The sequence below is a fragment of the Felis catus genome, chromosome D1 (assembly GCF_018350175.1).
Source record: "Felis catus isolate Fca126 chromosome D1, F.catus_Fca126_mat1.0, whole genome shotgun sequence".
In the NCBI taxonomy this organism is placed as follows: Eukaryota; Metazoa; Chordata; class Mammalia; order Carnivora; family Felidae; genus Felis; species Felis catus.
In genome coordinates, this window is record NC_058377.1 from 25,342,139 (window position 1) to 25,358,490 (window position 16,352).

Below are 16,352 nucleotides of genomic sequence, written 5' to 3' on the forward strand. Positions count from 1 at the left end.
GAATACATTTTTTGAATATACACCTTGAATACACTTTTCCTCATTCCAGAAGTCATTAATGGAAAGGGGCAAACTTTCTAACAGTCTGCTGTCCGGAGATGAGAGAGGACTCCCTTGGAAAGCAGCACTTTTCCACATGCTAGTGACGTTCAAGCAAAGACTGTGGGAAGCTACCGTAGAAAGAACCGGGTGCCTTTCTGGGTCCTGACTCTGTATAGACCTTGTTGCTACCTTAAAACACAGAAATAATCATTCCTGGCCACCGCTTCATGCAAGGAACTGCACCAGGAGCTAAATGGAATAGACAGTACGAAAGACACACTCCTGAACTTTAAAGGTGGAGTAAATTTTCTCAGCCTTTGAGTCGTTCTCAAAGGTCAGCTGGCTTCCCTAGTAAAACCCTGAGAGTTCCCTGCTAGAAGAATGAGGATCAAGCCCGCTTTTGAGATCAGCCAGGCACCGCCCTAGAAACACAGGTATGACGATTTGCCTCCATCCACACGAAGGGTGCCCCCATGTCAACCTGTCCAGGGTGGAGTCAAGTACAAGACAATGGTGGCCTACACAGGGGAGTAATCAAAGCTTAAAATAAGCTCCACTCAAGCGACACAATTTCTAATTCTTAGAAAACACTACAGTCTTCTAGAAAGGATCTGACAGTTAATACATTAACGCTCCTTGGATATTTCACAGATACCCTCTTCAAAAGCCTCCAAGGTTAGGCAGCACGTGGGCTACGACACGTTCAGACAATGAACTGTTTGATTACCCAGATTCTCCATCAAAGCCTAAGCTCTCAATATCCACCTCCCACACCCCATGCTCTTTCTTCATTCACTCGTAGAAGAAAATCAGTAATAGAGCTAAGTGAGAAAAAAAGCAAGGGTTTCCCAACAGAGAGGCCAGGATCTGGACAGTGTAGGGTGACCAAGGGCACTTTTACCATTTGAACGGCCAGCCGATTGAGAACTCCCCTATAGAACAATCTAGAGTGTAAGCCATTCCATGATGCCTCTGAGGGAGAAGTTTTCCCTACCACTCTTGGAAATGATCCCTTGGGATAGAATGACGCTGTTTACTTCCAAAAGTCAATGGCTATTCACAGAATGGGGGGACAGATGGATCAGACGTCTTAGAGGCTTGTTCGTCCCAGCTCCCCCGCAAAAAAGAAAGAGGCTGACTTCAGTCTCTAGGGACATGCACACGGTGCCTTCTACTGAACCCACCCATGGCAATAAGCACACAGAGGCGGCTGGGGTGGGGGCAGGGCACCTACCTGTGTAGCCCGCCAGGGCGGCAGCAGGAATGACAGGCTTGTCCTTGTTGAGGTCAGCACGGTCACGCACATAGTCCTTGAAGGTGCCCTTGGGCTTGTGGTTGGGCAGGGCGGCTGGATAGTCCTCTGAGTCGAAGCTGTCATAGGAGGGGACGCGCTGCAGGCTGTTGAAAGAGGACTGGCTGCTCCAGGACTGGGTGAGGCGGTCACAACTGTCGTAGCTCTCCACGCTCTCAAAAGAGTCCTGGCCTCCGAGCTTACCTGGGGGAAAAGGAGGTGGGAAGAGGGCAGGGGGAGAGGAATTGGGAAAAGACAACTGTAAAAACCCTCTCAGTGACGACGGATTGCTCATCAGACCCGAAGGAGGGATGGAAGAATGGAGAGGCCAGTGGAAATGGAAGCATATGGGTGTCCGGGGGGGGGGGGGGGGGGGGGGGGGGGAAGGGCGCCTCACTGGGCCACCATCCGCGAGCCCAATGCCACCGTGTTGTCCTGTGTTACAGCCCCTGGGACAGAGACTCAGCTGCATGTTGCTCTTATCAGTCAGAGGGGCACAGGAGTGTTCAGAACCAGAATTCCAGAGCCAGAAATCCAAGAGCAGAGCATCCTACATGGTATTACAGAATTTCTGGCTGACGCAGTAGACTCAACGAAGAGATAAAGAAATCAGAGCAGTGTCAGGCTTAACTCCCTACTCCAAATCAGGCCAATGAGATGATTTCAAAAGGCCCAATTTGGCAAAATACTTTGGTCATAAGAAAAAAAAAAATTTCCACTAGACTAAGAGCAGATTCACCTTCCTTGACCTTGGAACTGAAGTGTTATTTTTTAGCATTTTTTCCAAATACTATTTTTAAATGAAATACATGCAATGCCTTTATGCCTTCTCAAATACAGAAATAAGTTAGGAGATGCTTTTTTCCAAGAGATTAAAAAACAAACAAACAAACAAACAAAAAACACTATCGCTCTTCTATCCATGTTCTTTGTCCTCTCCAAGTACAATTTTGTACTTGGAATTTATACTTCACTGGGGGAGTGTGGCCAATAAAAAACAAAGGAGCTGATTAAAGAGTTAAGGTCCATAGCAATGTCAGAAATCCTTTACTCTAGGAGTTGCTTCAGGCATTCTTAACTGACCACAAGATCATGCAAGTTCATTAATTTCCCAAACCAGGTTATAAACAGCTGCTGTGATTGCATAATAGCTCCTAGAGAAATTTCCATTGGCAAAAATGCCATTAAAAAGGAGACTAACCAAAAAAATAAATAATTTGGAGGAAAATAAATGTATCTAAAAGCTAAAAAGCTCACAGGAATATGTTCTATATTCTCCTTCCAGACAGTTTTCAGACAACCTAAACTAAATCCCGGGAGACTAAATGGCCATCTCGATTCAGCACTAGCCAAGAGGCAAAAGGATGTGACAAATGTATATGCAGAAATACTACGTCAACTCTCAGTTGTTCAGAGGTGGCTGGTCTACTAGAAAGCTTAAAGCCCAGAGTAAGATTGGCCTATACAAGCTAATACTGGTGGGTTTCTGGTGTATTCTCCCCTTCATAATAGTGGGGGTTGTGGTTAGCACAGTGTAATTCAAATATTTAATTATGGTATCCAAACTGAAACTAAATATATACTAATTGGGAAGGAAGATATGTTGCTCATAAAATTTAAACAAACAACCACAAAATCCAAGATAAAAGGTATTCACCTAAATATATACTTTTTTGTAAAGCCACTGTTACAGATTTCCTGAGCCCCTTATCCCCTCCAATACTGCTTTACCTACTTAATCTCATTCCTTCCTCAAATCATCCATTCGAAAGGTAGTTATTTACCTACTTAATCTCATTCCTTCCTCAAATCATCCATTCGAAGAAGAGTAACCTCCAGAAGACAAACCAAAGAACTCCATGGGTTACTGGCTCTGCCTACCCAGTCCACTGGCACGTTTGCAAGTCTTTATTATTATGACAAATGAAAGAATTGTCTTTTCCAGAAAATTCACATTACAAGACTCAAGAAAACAGCCTACAATGCGAATGCAATAGCCTCTTTTGAACAGAACAGGAAATTTTGTGGTGTCTCATAAAAAGGTGTTGGCTAAGACCAGCTCTCCATCTTAATGGTCATTCAATTTCTCTGTGAGACAAACACACCGACAGAAAGCCGAAGAAAGAGAATTTTTCACGAAGACCACCCCACCCGAGTCGCCAGTATTTAGGTGGTATTGATACGTAAATCTCTCTGAGCTGATCCTACCTCCGTCAGTCACTTTTATAGTTGGAGGCCGTGGAGAATGGAATTTCCACAAGCAGGAGAGCTGAGTTTCCAAGGAGCTCCAATAAGCAAGGGCACTAAACTAGGCCATAACCACCCTCTGGCAGCCTCTCAAACATGAGCCAAATGTAACTCAGTGGAGAGTTGTGGTTTATGGCAGTAGGCTGCTTTCTTTTAGCTCTATTTCACAATCCTGGAGCTGGGAACCTTCGTTTACGGGTATTTTCTCCAAAAATGGGTTGAATCCAACTGGATTAGGCACTCAGTTATGCTACTGTGCTCATGCAGGGAAGCATGTGCTCTCGAAGACGTCCGCTGGCAAGCTCCTCGGAGAAATGGCTCAGAGCAAGTTCCGTCCAAAGCTATCGGACTCCACCAAAGAGACCTCAGAGCACTCTGAACAGTGGATGGGGTAGCCCCACAGCAACCCGCTGCACAGACTAACACAAAGACAGTACTCAGAGTCCAAATAAGTGGGACACAGAAGCACTTTGTATACTATAATGCTGTACACGAATACCACGATTATTACTACTAATAATCCGCTAACAGTGATGCATTCATTCGAACCAATCACACCATGGCCGTTTCCATCAGCCCCTGGAAGATGTCATGTTTGCGGAACTTCTCGACTGCAAAAAAGCAGCCATGAGCAAAATGGTCTTCCTCCCCAGTTCCTGTGGTCAGTCTGTCGTAAGGGAAGGAGAACGAGGCCAGAGAGAAACACCCCGCGCCCCTTCGTCCGGGTCACTCTCTGGTCCACAGTCACTGACCATGGGGTCGGAAGGATGCTGGGGCCCAAAACCAAGAACGAGAGAAGGAGGGGGAGAAGGGACAATCACACAAATGCAAAGCCAGACGCAATTTAAAAACAGCGTGACGGCAGAGCTACCCGAAGTTATGCCACGGCAGAGCCCAGCCCTCACACTCGGCCTCATCGCATATATGTACAGAAAGCCCCATGAGAAAGAGTTCTACTGCTTTGACCTGCCTGGAAAAAAAAAAAAAAAAAAAAAGCGCACACATAACACATGTGTGTGTATGTATTTAAATAGACATGCATCCAAAAATAAGAAAAAAAAAGAGAGAGAAAGGGGAAGGCAAAACTGGTTCCACCCATCCCCTTCGGTCTGAAACACAAACACCCTGGGGCCCTAAGACGGAAGATTACAGGTTCAGATTTTGCTAGGGACTTTCCCTCTGTAGGGCCTACTGCCTACCCTAAGTGCCTGCTGGGAGGAAGTGTAAGCCTCACACTCAAAGAAGATGACAATGTGTATGGCCCCTGGTGCCTGTAGAATGATTCTTCAAAGTGAAGATGTCTTTGGGCTCCCCTCTGAGAGGCTCAGAAGAGGCAGCAGAGGGATTCATCACTGAGCAGAAATCACTCCCAGGCCAGCCCAGCCTGTCTTCTGTGGCCGAAGCGCTCAGAGCACCAGCTCGAGGAGCTTTCTCCTGTTCCTCTTCCTGTTTGTAATTTTTCTCCGTTTATCCATTGGAAGAAGAGTCTTTTTTTTTTTTTCCAACTTTCTAGAAATCAGCTCATTCTTCCTCGACGAACAAATATCTCCTGACAGAAGACTACTTTTCTCAGAAACAAAACAATCTGGACACTTCACGAGGTGGGCGTGTGCCTCTGAGTGTTGATGTCCTGATCTTAAATTCGGGTGTGCTTGACCTTTCTTTGCTTTATAAAGTCAGTCAGCTCCATTTTGAAACATTTACTTCCCTGTCAGTGAATGTTTTATCATTGTCTTAAGAGTCGTGTCAACAAGACTACCTTCTTTTGGAAGCCTCTGGCCACCTTGTTCCCTGGTCCTCTAGCTAAATATTACACATTTCCACCACACTGCTGATGACCGATTCCAAATAATCCACTGGTTAACCATCTTGTGTCTTCCCAAATCAAAGAAGTCACCGGAGGCTAGAGAGCCCAGGCGAAGCAGAGGTCATTCAGATACCAAGCCAGGGTCTACGGTCTGATGCAGAAATACTCTAGGATGAACACTAGGGCACATGTAGAGTTCAGGGCTTTCCAGGAGGGTCACCTGAACCATTTTTAACTGGTTGTGTCTTCTTGAAGCAAAATTCTCCCAAAGAAGATAAATTATACCTTTAAAAACCACCACATGCAACCAGTTATTATTTAATAAAATATCTTACCCAGGTAAGAAATGTGACTGGTCACCATGCCAATTCCAGCACGGACACCATGGTCTTTGTCATCATGGTGGACCTGGCTAAAATTCCCGGTTGGAAAGCCCTTAATATCTACCTATTCTTGGGACCTGGAAAACTCACAAAGTTAGGTAATTTCTCGGAAACCCAAGAGCCTCTAGAGAAGAAATCGGACCTACCACGACTGGTCCTCCCCATGCACATGTTGTCTGGGGTTACAACTTCTTGTTTGATGGCGAAGTAGTCTGTCTGCAAAGTGTCTGTCTGCAGAGGGTCCCGGAGAATGACCGAGGGGTAGTCGTTCTCATACTTGAGGGAGAGGAGTTCCTCTGAGCTGATGGGATGGAGAGTCTGGTAGGACTCTGTAATGAAGCTAGGCTCTGAGAACTCCGAGGGAGGAACGCACTGAGCATGCTCGATACCATAACCTGGAAACAGAGAGCGTGTGCCATTGGAGAGAGGGCCAATTTGCACCTAAAATAAGCACATCTTCACCATTTACAATAGCCCCACAAGCTGAAAACAAGCTTACTACCTTAGAGATTGAAAGGAACATATTTTAAGTCAGGAGGGCCTGGGTGTTTAACCTTGCTCTACTACTGAACAAGATACTTCCTTGACAAGATACTTCCCTTTTCTGGCTTAATTTACACATCTCTAAAATGGGGATGATTGCAATCTTCCTCAGAGCGTTGTGATAAAGATCAAAGGAGAGTGTATGTGTAAACTGCCTACCAACACCTGCCATCTTGGAGTGAATACCACTGTTGTTATTAGAATAAAAATCATAATAAACCGGTAAAATGAAGACAACCTGCTCAAGACTCCCTTCCAAAGCAAGGCCATCAGATAAGAACAGCCCTACCCTACTTCTCTTCTTCTGGCCACCTCTCCAGTATGGTTGGGTTGTCACATCTGCTAGTAAAAGGGAAAGAGAAAGGGCCACAGCCATATCTCTAACCCAACCCTCTGATGGCCAGCATGGTGCACGGGATCAAATAAGGTCAAAGTTCAGGGGTCAAGTTGTAGTCTCTCTGCATGACTTTTATGCTGAAGATATCAGAGAGAGAGATCTGGCGTGGAGGAGTTTGCAGGTTAATAAAAACATCAACATGTAAATAGGTTGAAGCCTTGTGCCTTGTGGGAATAACAAAATAAATAACATAGAGGCTACAGTTAAGAAAATATTATTTTCCACAGAATTACCACAAAGGAGCCTGAGATCATCTGGGACAGGAATCCTTTCCTAGGTCCCCATCATAGGAAGAAAAAAACCACAGGAGACGAGTGAAAGGCGAACTTACTAATGAAGTAATCCGAGGTATAGCGGGATTCTGGATAGGTAGGGTTCACTCCATTAACTTGATATGGTTTCACATCCTCTGTAACAGACAGGGCGAGGAACAAAACAAAGAGTTCAACGCGCAAGTAACGTTTGGCCTAAAAGGACCTTGGACACAAGGACCGCAATGATCTCAGTCCCTCTTCTAAGAAATCTGCATGTTCATTAACTGAGTTGGTGTCTGAGTCTATCCTGACTGGGGCCTTGTCTAGAAATGAGATCACAAAAGTATGGCTAAGTCTATTATTTCAGTAGCTGCAAAATGGTATTTAATATCTTGGAAAGAACACCAGTGAGTAATCTCCAAGGGCTGGGAAGGCATTCCACCCTCATTCTAATGGACGTGTGTACCACATTACCATCGGAGGCTTGGGAAGTTACCAGCCCAACACTCAGGCTGATGCGTCCCAAAACTTTTCGGAAACATATTACAATCTTTAGGTAGGTTGATTTTAACCTCTTCTAACAGAAGTCTGGTTTTTGTGTTGTGTTTTTTCGATCGCCCCCACATTTCAAGTGTGGGCCCAGAGGAGAACAGGACACTGGTAAGGTGACTCTTTGGTGGAAGTGGCAGGGCTTGTACAAAGAGAGAAAACAGTTATCACCAACTGCTGCTGGTGACCTGGTGCTAACTCCCCTTGGAAGGAGAAAGGAATGTAGGCGAATTAACTAAGCACAGACAAGGTCTCCGCTGAACGAAGGTAAATTCAGGATCCTCTCATTACCCTGGAATCCAGTGCCGTGACCTCAGCCATTGTATGGAGGGGTCTGATTCTGTTTCACCGTAAGAATCAGACATAAAGAGGGAGTATTGGTTTGGGTTTTTTCCTCAGATACCTGATAGCTTGTTGGGAGCAGAGACTGCTGGGAAAACAAGTTTATGCCTGCACCGAAAAAACAGTTCCCAGTCGAGATAAAATGATTAAACTCTGCTTTAGCAGCTTATCAGATTGAAACATCCCTGTACCTTTGGCCTTCCACCCCACCCCAAACAGCTATGTTCTGTTGCTCTAGTTTAATTACAGAACAAAAGCCATAGCCTCCATGCAAACACGCTGCTCAGCTCTTCAAGGATCTGAAGGGAGATGGTTCTTTACTGCCTCTCCCAGTAGAAAATGGGTAGGACGAGAGGACTCGTGTTCGCAAACATCTTCAATTATTTCCCCATCTGCCTAAATTCTATTCCATTATGCCTTGGCGGGGAGCAAGTAAAGCCACACCTGTCTTAGGGACCCAGAGGCTCCTGCAGGAGTCCATATTATTACACAAAGAAGGCAGGGCGGGAAGTTCAATCAAAGAAGACCTACGTTTAAGGAAATGAGCGATCTAGGGGAAACCACCTAATCTGCCCTCATTTCACAGATGAGGACACCAATGGCACCCGTGCTTCTCTTCCCATCTCACGGGGCTGTTTTGAGAATCCAGAGACAACACGTATTTGAAAGCACTCCGGGAACAAGGAGGTGCTGCGCAGTTATTAACGACAGCTGTGATCACAAACGCTCCAGAAACACCTGGCGGCTCCATGGAGCTCAAGAGAGGGAAACAGCGTATCAGTAGAATATATTTGGGTTACACGGTCTGGTAGAATCCACCTTTGTGTTTATACGCCAATGGTTACATCAGATCTGTTCTGAGCCTGCCCCATCTCTTCCCTCTATAAACAGGTCACTCGTGTCAACACGTAGGAGTGGGTGTTTGTGCAGTCACAGGGACATGTCGGGGTTTCGGGAAGCCTGTGCCCGGCCGTCCTCAGGCCTCAGGCCTCAGGCGTGGTAGCCGCAGCGAGATTCACCTAGTTCTTGACTGCGTTTATTTATTTATTTTCCGGCAGAGGCGGAGAAGAAGGAAGATAACACCTCTGGGCCCAGAGGAATCTAATTTGGGGCTCTCCTGAGCATCGAGGAGTGGAAAATCTCCTCAAACAAAGGAAGGTATTATATGGAATAAAAGTTCTAATCCGGAGCTCTGCTCCCCGCCCCCAGCGTCTGCGCCACGGGCTGGAGCTGGTGACCACAGGGAAAGGGTGGGCCTGGGTCAGAGAGGCCACCGGGCTTCTAGGCTTACAGTCAGCTGGAGGGCACCGCTGACTGCTGGTAACTGCAATTTATTTTAAGAAGAAATTCAGAAAAATAAGTGCAAAAACACCCAAGTTTGCCGCCTGCTGCTGTTTCTATACTCAGCCAGGACTGTGGTACATGAGTCACTTGGTCCAAAAAGGTTGGAAGAGGCTCGTAGGGGAGGCCATGTCATTACAAGGTTGCAACATGGTATCCTGACATGACCCCGGTGTCTGTTCTGGATGACAAAGGTATACCACACCGCTGTAACCCCAACCCCGTTACTGGGCAGGGAAGCCGGTCTTACTGGTTAGCTCCGAGCATCGAAGCTTTCTTGCGGGATGTGGACAGGTACCACACTGCCATGGATCAAGGGAATGGGTATGAAGACTGCCAGGCAAAAAACAAAAAAAAAAAAACAAAAAAACAACTATCTGTCTTGGAGCTGGCCGAAGACACTGCTCGAAGAGAACATGAGTTTAAGATAAGGACGAAGATGAGAATTTTGCATCGCAAGAAGCGTCCAGAGTGTAATCTTGTGAAATATTACAATCTGGACCCCTAATACACAGGAGAAAGAGAAACTAACATTTACTAAGTACCTGCCACATGCCAGCCTGACATGCCTCCACAGCCCGTATTAAGACCTCGAGGGGACACCCACACATCATGGCATCGATGTCCCACCATTGGGTGTGTTCCCTCACCTACCACTGCAGCAGCCCCACCCAGCCTCCACACCGTTACCTTTCTGCAGGATCTCGAGATGTTCCCACAGAATGTCCCCGACGAAGTCCGGGGCCAGCTCGAGAAAGCAGTCTTTCCCTAGCGCACAGAGAGCTGCTCCATTCATACAGAACTTCTGGAAGTCCACACCTTTCAGGCTGAACTCATTCACAGCCCACATCACCCAGTCCCGCACATGGGTTTCTGTCCACTGCCGGGGGTCTGAGGAAAGAGAGCAAAGGGAGATCCAGCAGGTCACGTTTTACCTCTTGCCCATGCCCCAGACAGGACATTAAAGGATCTGAATGTACTGAGGATGCTCTCTCATTTACAGATTTAGGAAGCACCCGCCTATAAAGGCATGTTGTGGGGCACCTTTTATAATACTCCCCCCCCCGACACTCAACATCCCCAACTTCTCTATCTCGCCAGTTAGCAGATCACTATCATCGACCAAAAAGTAATACATGAGTATTCTCCACCCTTCATTAAAAAATTCACGAAGCTCCTCTCTCACTGCCTTATTTTCATTAGGTTTTTTTTTTTTTTTTTTAAGTCCAGGACAAAGAAGTCCAGGCTTCTTTAATAGCAGTAATGACAGTCAAGTCTGTTCTAGAGATTGCACTCACCCGTCCCTGCTCTTCACTGTTATAACTGACTTGAGGCATTATCATTAATCATTTTTACCTTGGTTAATTACAACTAGTAATAATCATAGCAACTAGTAACAGTAAGTCAAACGGTACTTGCTAATAATATTATCAGGTGCCTGTGTTCATCACACCAGACCTCCTGCAAGGATGGAACAGCATCAGAGAACAGACAATACATACTCTTCCTACGTGGCCTGAGGTGGAACGTGAGTACATCAGCGTGGCCCTCACAGAGTTCAGAGGGCGGCAGGCTGTGGTGCTCACACCAGACCTGCTGTCAAGGTCACCCCCTTCAATCTAGCAGATGACTTTATGAGATGCTGGCAAGCCAGTGGTCAGAATTCCCTTTGTGAATATTCTGCTTTATGTTCTCGATAAGATGTTGGCCATTGCTGTCAGCTGAGGTTTGTGGGAAAGTAGGACATACACGAGAGAAGGTTTGGAGACGCATTCACAGAATCTAACATGGGGGTCTGACTGGGCTGGAAGCAATAGACAGTGTTACCCTTACTCAACAGAAAAGTATTCTTTCTGCTCTCAATTGTTCAGGAAATGTTGCTTGCTGAAGGCTTAAGTGTTCTCCAGTCATTTGTCCTTTCTGACAACTCCAGTCCCCTTACATTCCTAAATAAACCCTTTCAGATGAGAACACCCAAGTATAAACACATTTCACCAAAGTACATGGAAAAGAAAAGAGCGATCAGTTAAATTCCAAGGAATGTAGCTCGCTGAGTTCATCCAATGATGGCCCAGAATGACTTGAAGACTGTGTTTTCCAAGCTTGTCTGTGCTTTGGAATTGCCTGAGAGGCTTCAAAAATACTGATGCCACCAGGAATTGCATGTTAATGGGTCTGAGACATGGCCCCCGGCTAGGGATTCTTTGAAGATCCTGAATCTCATGTGCAAATAAGTTTGGGAACCACTGTCCTAAGACCAAGATGGCAGTTGTCAAACCCGGCAGATGGGAAAACATTAGCATGGAGGCACTGACCAAAGTATGATTAGCAATCACGTCTATCTCACTCTATAGGTGAGAAAACTGACCTCACCTAAAGGCCTGATCCCATCTCTTTTTCTATCACCAACATACCTTTGGGAATTCCCAGTCGTTGCTGTTCTTTAGAGAAACCACTGAAAGTAGCTTTCAACGCTTGAGACATCATTTCTTTACTGCTTGGAGTTAACAGTGGGACATCAGCACATTCCATATCTGGAAGAAAAAAAAATATCCCATGAACAATAAAAACAACACGGGCGATGGATGTTAGCTAGACTTACTATGGTGATCATTAAGCAATATATGCAAATATCAAATCATTATATTGTACGCATGAAACTAATACATGCCAATTATATCTCAATTTTAAAAAAAATAATAGGTAGTTAGCCACCCGTAAGATATGATAGGACATGTCTGAAGAAAGCAAGTTGAGAAATAACTATACTAACATCCTCACCAGGGCAGGTGAAATTTGGGGGGCTTTCCACAGTGTGCTAGGCCCTCAAAAAAAAAAAAAAAAAACCTGACTCTTGCCTAGAATGATGTGCATCCTTCACAAAAAAAAAAAAAAAAAAAAAAAAAAAAGCTTATTCTTTCTGTGTAGCTTTATTAATTCACCCAGAGTCCCTACTCACACTTCACATTCACTGAGAGTGTTATTGTGACTACGTACTTCCAGTTACCTATGAAGAGGAAACAACATTCATTCATTCGACAAAACTGAGCACTTGTCATGCGTAAGGAATCAAGAGAAAACAGAAATGATCCCTACCCTCCTGGAGCTGGGTTATCAGATTCTGGCAGGGGATTCAGTCATTATAAAACCATTTGCCCAATTAAACATTCGAAGATGTCAATAAGGGCTTCAAAGGAGAAGCAGGAGATGAGATGTTAATGTGAAACAAAAATTCCGTCAAGGCTGGAGGAACCTGAAAGGGTCTCCCTTAGGAGAAGAGACGTGCATGACCAGAGATCTAAACCATGCATACTAGTTTAAAAAAGGAAAGTACTCTAGACCAGTAGTTCTCCAAGGGTGGTCCCCAGCCCAGCTGCATCATCATCACGTGGAAATTGTTACACATGCAAATATCAGTCCCACTCCAGACCTCCTGAATCAGAACCTCTGGGGGAGAGGGGGAAGCCCAGAAATCTGTGCTTTTAACACACAATCCAGGGGATCCTGATGACCATGGTCCTAGACAAGGGGGAGAAGCACAAATAAAGGCTGTGAAATGGGGGAAACTTTGCCTGTTTTAGTATCAAAAAAATGAATGCAGTGGGAGCAGAGAACCCCCAAGGACAGTTGTTTGAGAGAGGAAATAGACAAGCGCAGAATCTGTTAAGGGGTCCTGATGGATGTGAAGTGGCCCCACACTATAGTTCTGATTTGCATTTCCCTAATGATTAATGATGTCTAGCATCTTTCCATGTGCTTGCTGGCCAACTTTGTATCTTCTTTGGAGAAAGGTCTATTCAAAGACTGTGCTCATTTTTAACAGAGTTGCTGAGGTTTTTGTTGTTGTTGTTGAATTTTAGGAGTTCTCTACATACCCGAAAGAGTCGAGACAGGGTCTTAGAGAGATTCGTATCCTTCTGTTCACAGCAGCATTATTCACAACAGCTAAAATGTGGAGGCAAAGCCAAGTGGCCATCAAGAGATGAATGGATACGCAAAATTTAGTGTATACACGCAATGTGGTCTTATTCCGCGGGACGAACCCACACATTATGATAAGTGAGATAAGACAATCACAAGAAGACAAATTATATAAGGTACTCAGAGTAATCAAATTCACAGAGACAGGAAGCAGAAAGGTAGCTGCCAGAGCCTGGAAGGAGAAAGGGATCGGGGGAGTTTAACGGGGACAGAGTTTCAGTTTCACAAGATGGAAAGAGTTCCGGAGGTGGATGGTGGCAATGGCTGTACAACATTGTGAATGTCTGTAACACCACTGACCTGTACACTGAAAAATGGTTAAGATGGTGAATTTTACGTTAGGTGTATTTTACCATAATAAAAAAAAAAAAAAAAAAAAGGAGAAAAAAAAAGAGAGAGAGAGATCACCTTAGCTGTTCTGTAAAGAATGGTTGAGGCAGTGACTATGAATAGAGGTGGGAAAATTTGGTAAAAAGTTATTGCATTAGGGGCGCCTGGGTGGCGCAGTCAGTTGAGCGTCCGACTTCAGCCAGGTCACAATCTCGCGGTCCGTGAGTTCGAGCCCCGCGTCAGGCTCTGGGCTGATGGCTCGGAGCCTGGAGCCTGTTTCTGATTCTGTGTCTCCCTCTCTCTGCCCCTCCCCCGTTCATGCTCTGTCTCTCTCTGTCCCAAAAATTAATAAACGTTGAAAAAAAAAAAAGTTATTGCATTAGTTGCAGTGAAAGATTATGGTGGCTTTGAGTAGGGAGACGGTGTTACAGATAAAGTAGGTGGACAAAGTTGAAGTGCGTATTGGAGGTACTATCTATAAAACCTGATTTCTGTAGGTGGTAAGGAAGAGTAAGGTATCAAAATCTGTACATTTGCAAACATGTCGTCTTTGGCTACATCCATCTGTATTTTTATCTCTATGTCCAATCCCTCTAGTACTTGGAGAACAGGTTCAAAGCAAAGATCCACAAATATGGCTCAAGGTAAAAATTCTCTGCATTCAACGCAGGCACAAGTTCCTATATAAAAGCCAACCAGCAAAGAAATGACCTGAGAATTCCTACCAGCCATCCCGTCCGTGATCTTTAGGCAGTGATTACACTTTATTGCAGTAATTTCCAGAAGCCCTCTTCCTCACCCTGAATCTGGAGTGTATCATACGAAACTGACTTATTCAATGGCTGAGTTCCAGGCACGGCTACTGCAGAAGTTCCTCGACTAGCCATCTCTAAACCCTGGCCACTTAAAAAACTTCCCTGGACACATAGAATGTGTTATTGGCTGAATAAAATGGAAACACAGAAGGGAAAAGATGGCAATAGATGACCTCTGCAAAAAGGAGCAAACATATTGCCTCTGAATATCAAAATGAATGGAAACTACATTATAAGAAAGGAGAGCCAGCACTTGCCCTCTGGTTTGCTTTGGGGGTTGCTGTCAGGAACCAGCTTGGGGTCCAGCTTTGCCCTGAAAGGACAGAAGGGTTCACTGCAGCCACTCCCCAGGCCCTGCCACGGAGAGTGAATCTGAAGGTCTAGAGAGTGGAGAGTCTGGGCTGCCCTGGGACAATGCCCCCAAACATCTAGTAATCTAGTGGAAAAACCAACATGCCTCCAGGAAGGTTGACAAAATGATGGAAAATCCCAGATTGTTAAGAGGGAAAAATGGGGGGGGAGCGGATCAAATGTTGATTACATAACATCCAGCCCTTCAAACAATGGAATAATCACATGAGTCACCAAGAAAGACATCAATGCCGCCCCTTTGTGCCTACTCCACACACCCAAGAACAGCTAAGTGCGAGGTCCAGAAGTGTCGCCACTTAGAGTCGAAGTCAGCTTTACCTCAGAGAAAGTAACTTTTTCTTTAACCCCAGAGCATTATTTTTGAAAGGGACGACCAACTGTAGCATCCTTACCTCCCAGCACGCAGAACGTGCGAGTCAATCAACAAATGGTCAGTGAATTCAGTGTTGTCCCAATTTGAATCAACCTTCCTTCCCTTCACGCCCGTCCAACACAAACCCACGAAGTCGAACGGCGTGGGTTTCGTTTTGTGTGTTTGTTCCCTCCACTGATTTATGATTCGATGAAAAGAACTTTACTGATGGCGGATATTGGCCGGGACAACCCATGTGGAAAATACAGGCCAGGCCAAACGGACAAAGTGATTCTGCTGCAAGCTGGAAGTGAAGGAGGAGATTGGCTAGGAGGCCCCAGGCATTTTCTAAACAGAAGATGCCAAGGTGATGTGAAGGCCAAGGATGACAGCAGAAAGCCTGAGAAAGAGGTTTCCTGGAGTCTGCTTCCTATAACTCCACACACTCTGAAAGTATGGCCTGGACAGGACTGCTGGGCTGACAACTCTCCATGCGCGTTCCTGCTTCCTGTTAGGGAACCAGCCTTTTCAGGCTCTCGCTTGCTCTCTCCAAGAGAAGCAGCTGGAATTACTTTCACCTGTCCACCTCAATGCCATCTCCAAAAGCCTGGTCCACACGCTGTCAGCTGCAGCTGTACAGCACCCATCAGCTTTGTCCCTGGCCCAGGACACAAAGTGCTGGATCCTTTGGAAAAGGGCTCACAGCCCAGCTGGCTGGCAAAGGCCAACCCCACAAACTTGGGACACCTGCACTTGCACTCGATGAGCTCAGCAGAAGGCATGTCATTGCTCCTGGACCCAAAGGATTCAGACAGAAAAGTCAGAGCTATTCTCCCTTGTTAAAACGGATGGAATGCTGGTTTCAAAAAATTCAAACCTCCTCTGCAAGCGAGTGAACAATCAGCCAGGCCCGTCTTTATTAGCAGGATGGGTGCTGTGTTTAAAAGACGATGAACATTCCCAAGCAGACATTAATCTCAAATATTAAACTCTTTTTGTATAAAATACGAACGCAAAATCTCCCCCCCCCATTGCTAATCCGTGGCTGCAGCAATTCTATTAATTACACTGATCAACAATAATAATGACATCATTACACGGGTGGAGAATCCAACCTGCTGTAGCCCAAGCAGGCATCCCTGTCATTCCTGCCACATTTGGTCTCATTACCCATTATAACATTTTTGCACTAGGTACCAAATATTTCTAATTTTAGGAATGGCATCTAGAAATTAATCAATGCCCCCCCCCAGAGAAATTAACTAATTATATTTCATGGACAGGTACTAAAATGGCCTTCATGTTA

General features: G+C 45.3%; 1 protein-coding gene across 1 annotated transcript in view; it reads right to left on the minus strand.

The window, feature by feature from the left end:
* The window catches only part of ETS1 (ETS proto-oncogene 1, transcription factor), a 129,703-nt gene that overhangs the window by 18,853 nt on the left and 94,498 nt on the right, over positions 1–16,352 (minus strand). Inside the window, 5 exon segments of the mRNA XM_023239297.2 lie at positions 1,277–1,537; positions 5,917–6,165; positions 7,042–7,119; positions 9,887–10,087; positions 11,611–11,730. Of these exon segments, the coding sequence (XP_023095065.1) occupies positions 1,277–1,537; positions 5,917–6,165; positions 7,042–7,119; positions 9,887–10,087; positions 11,611–11,730 (909 nt within the window).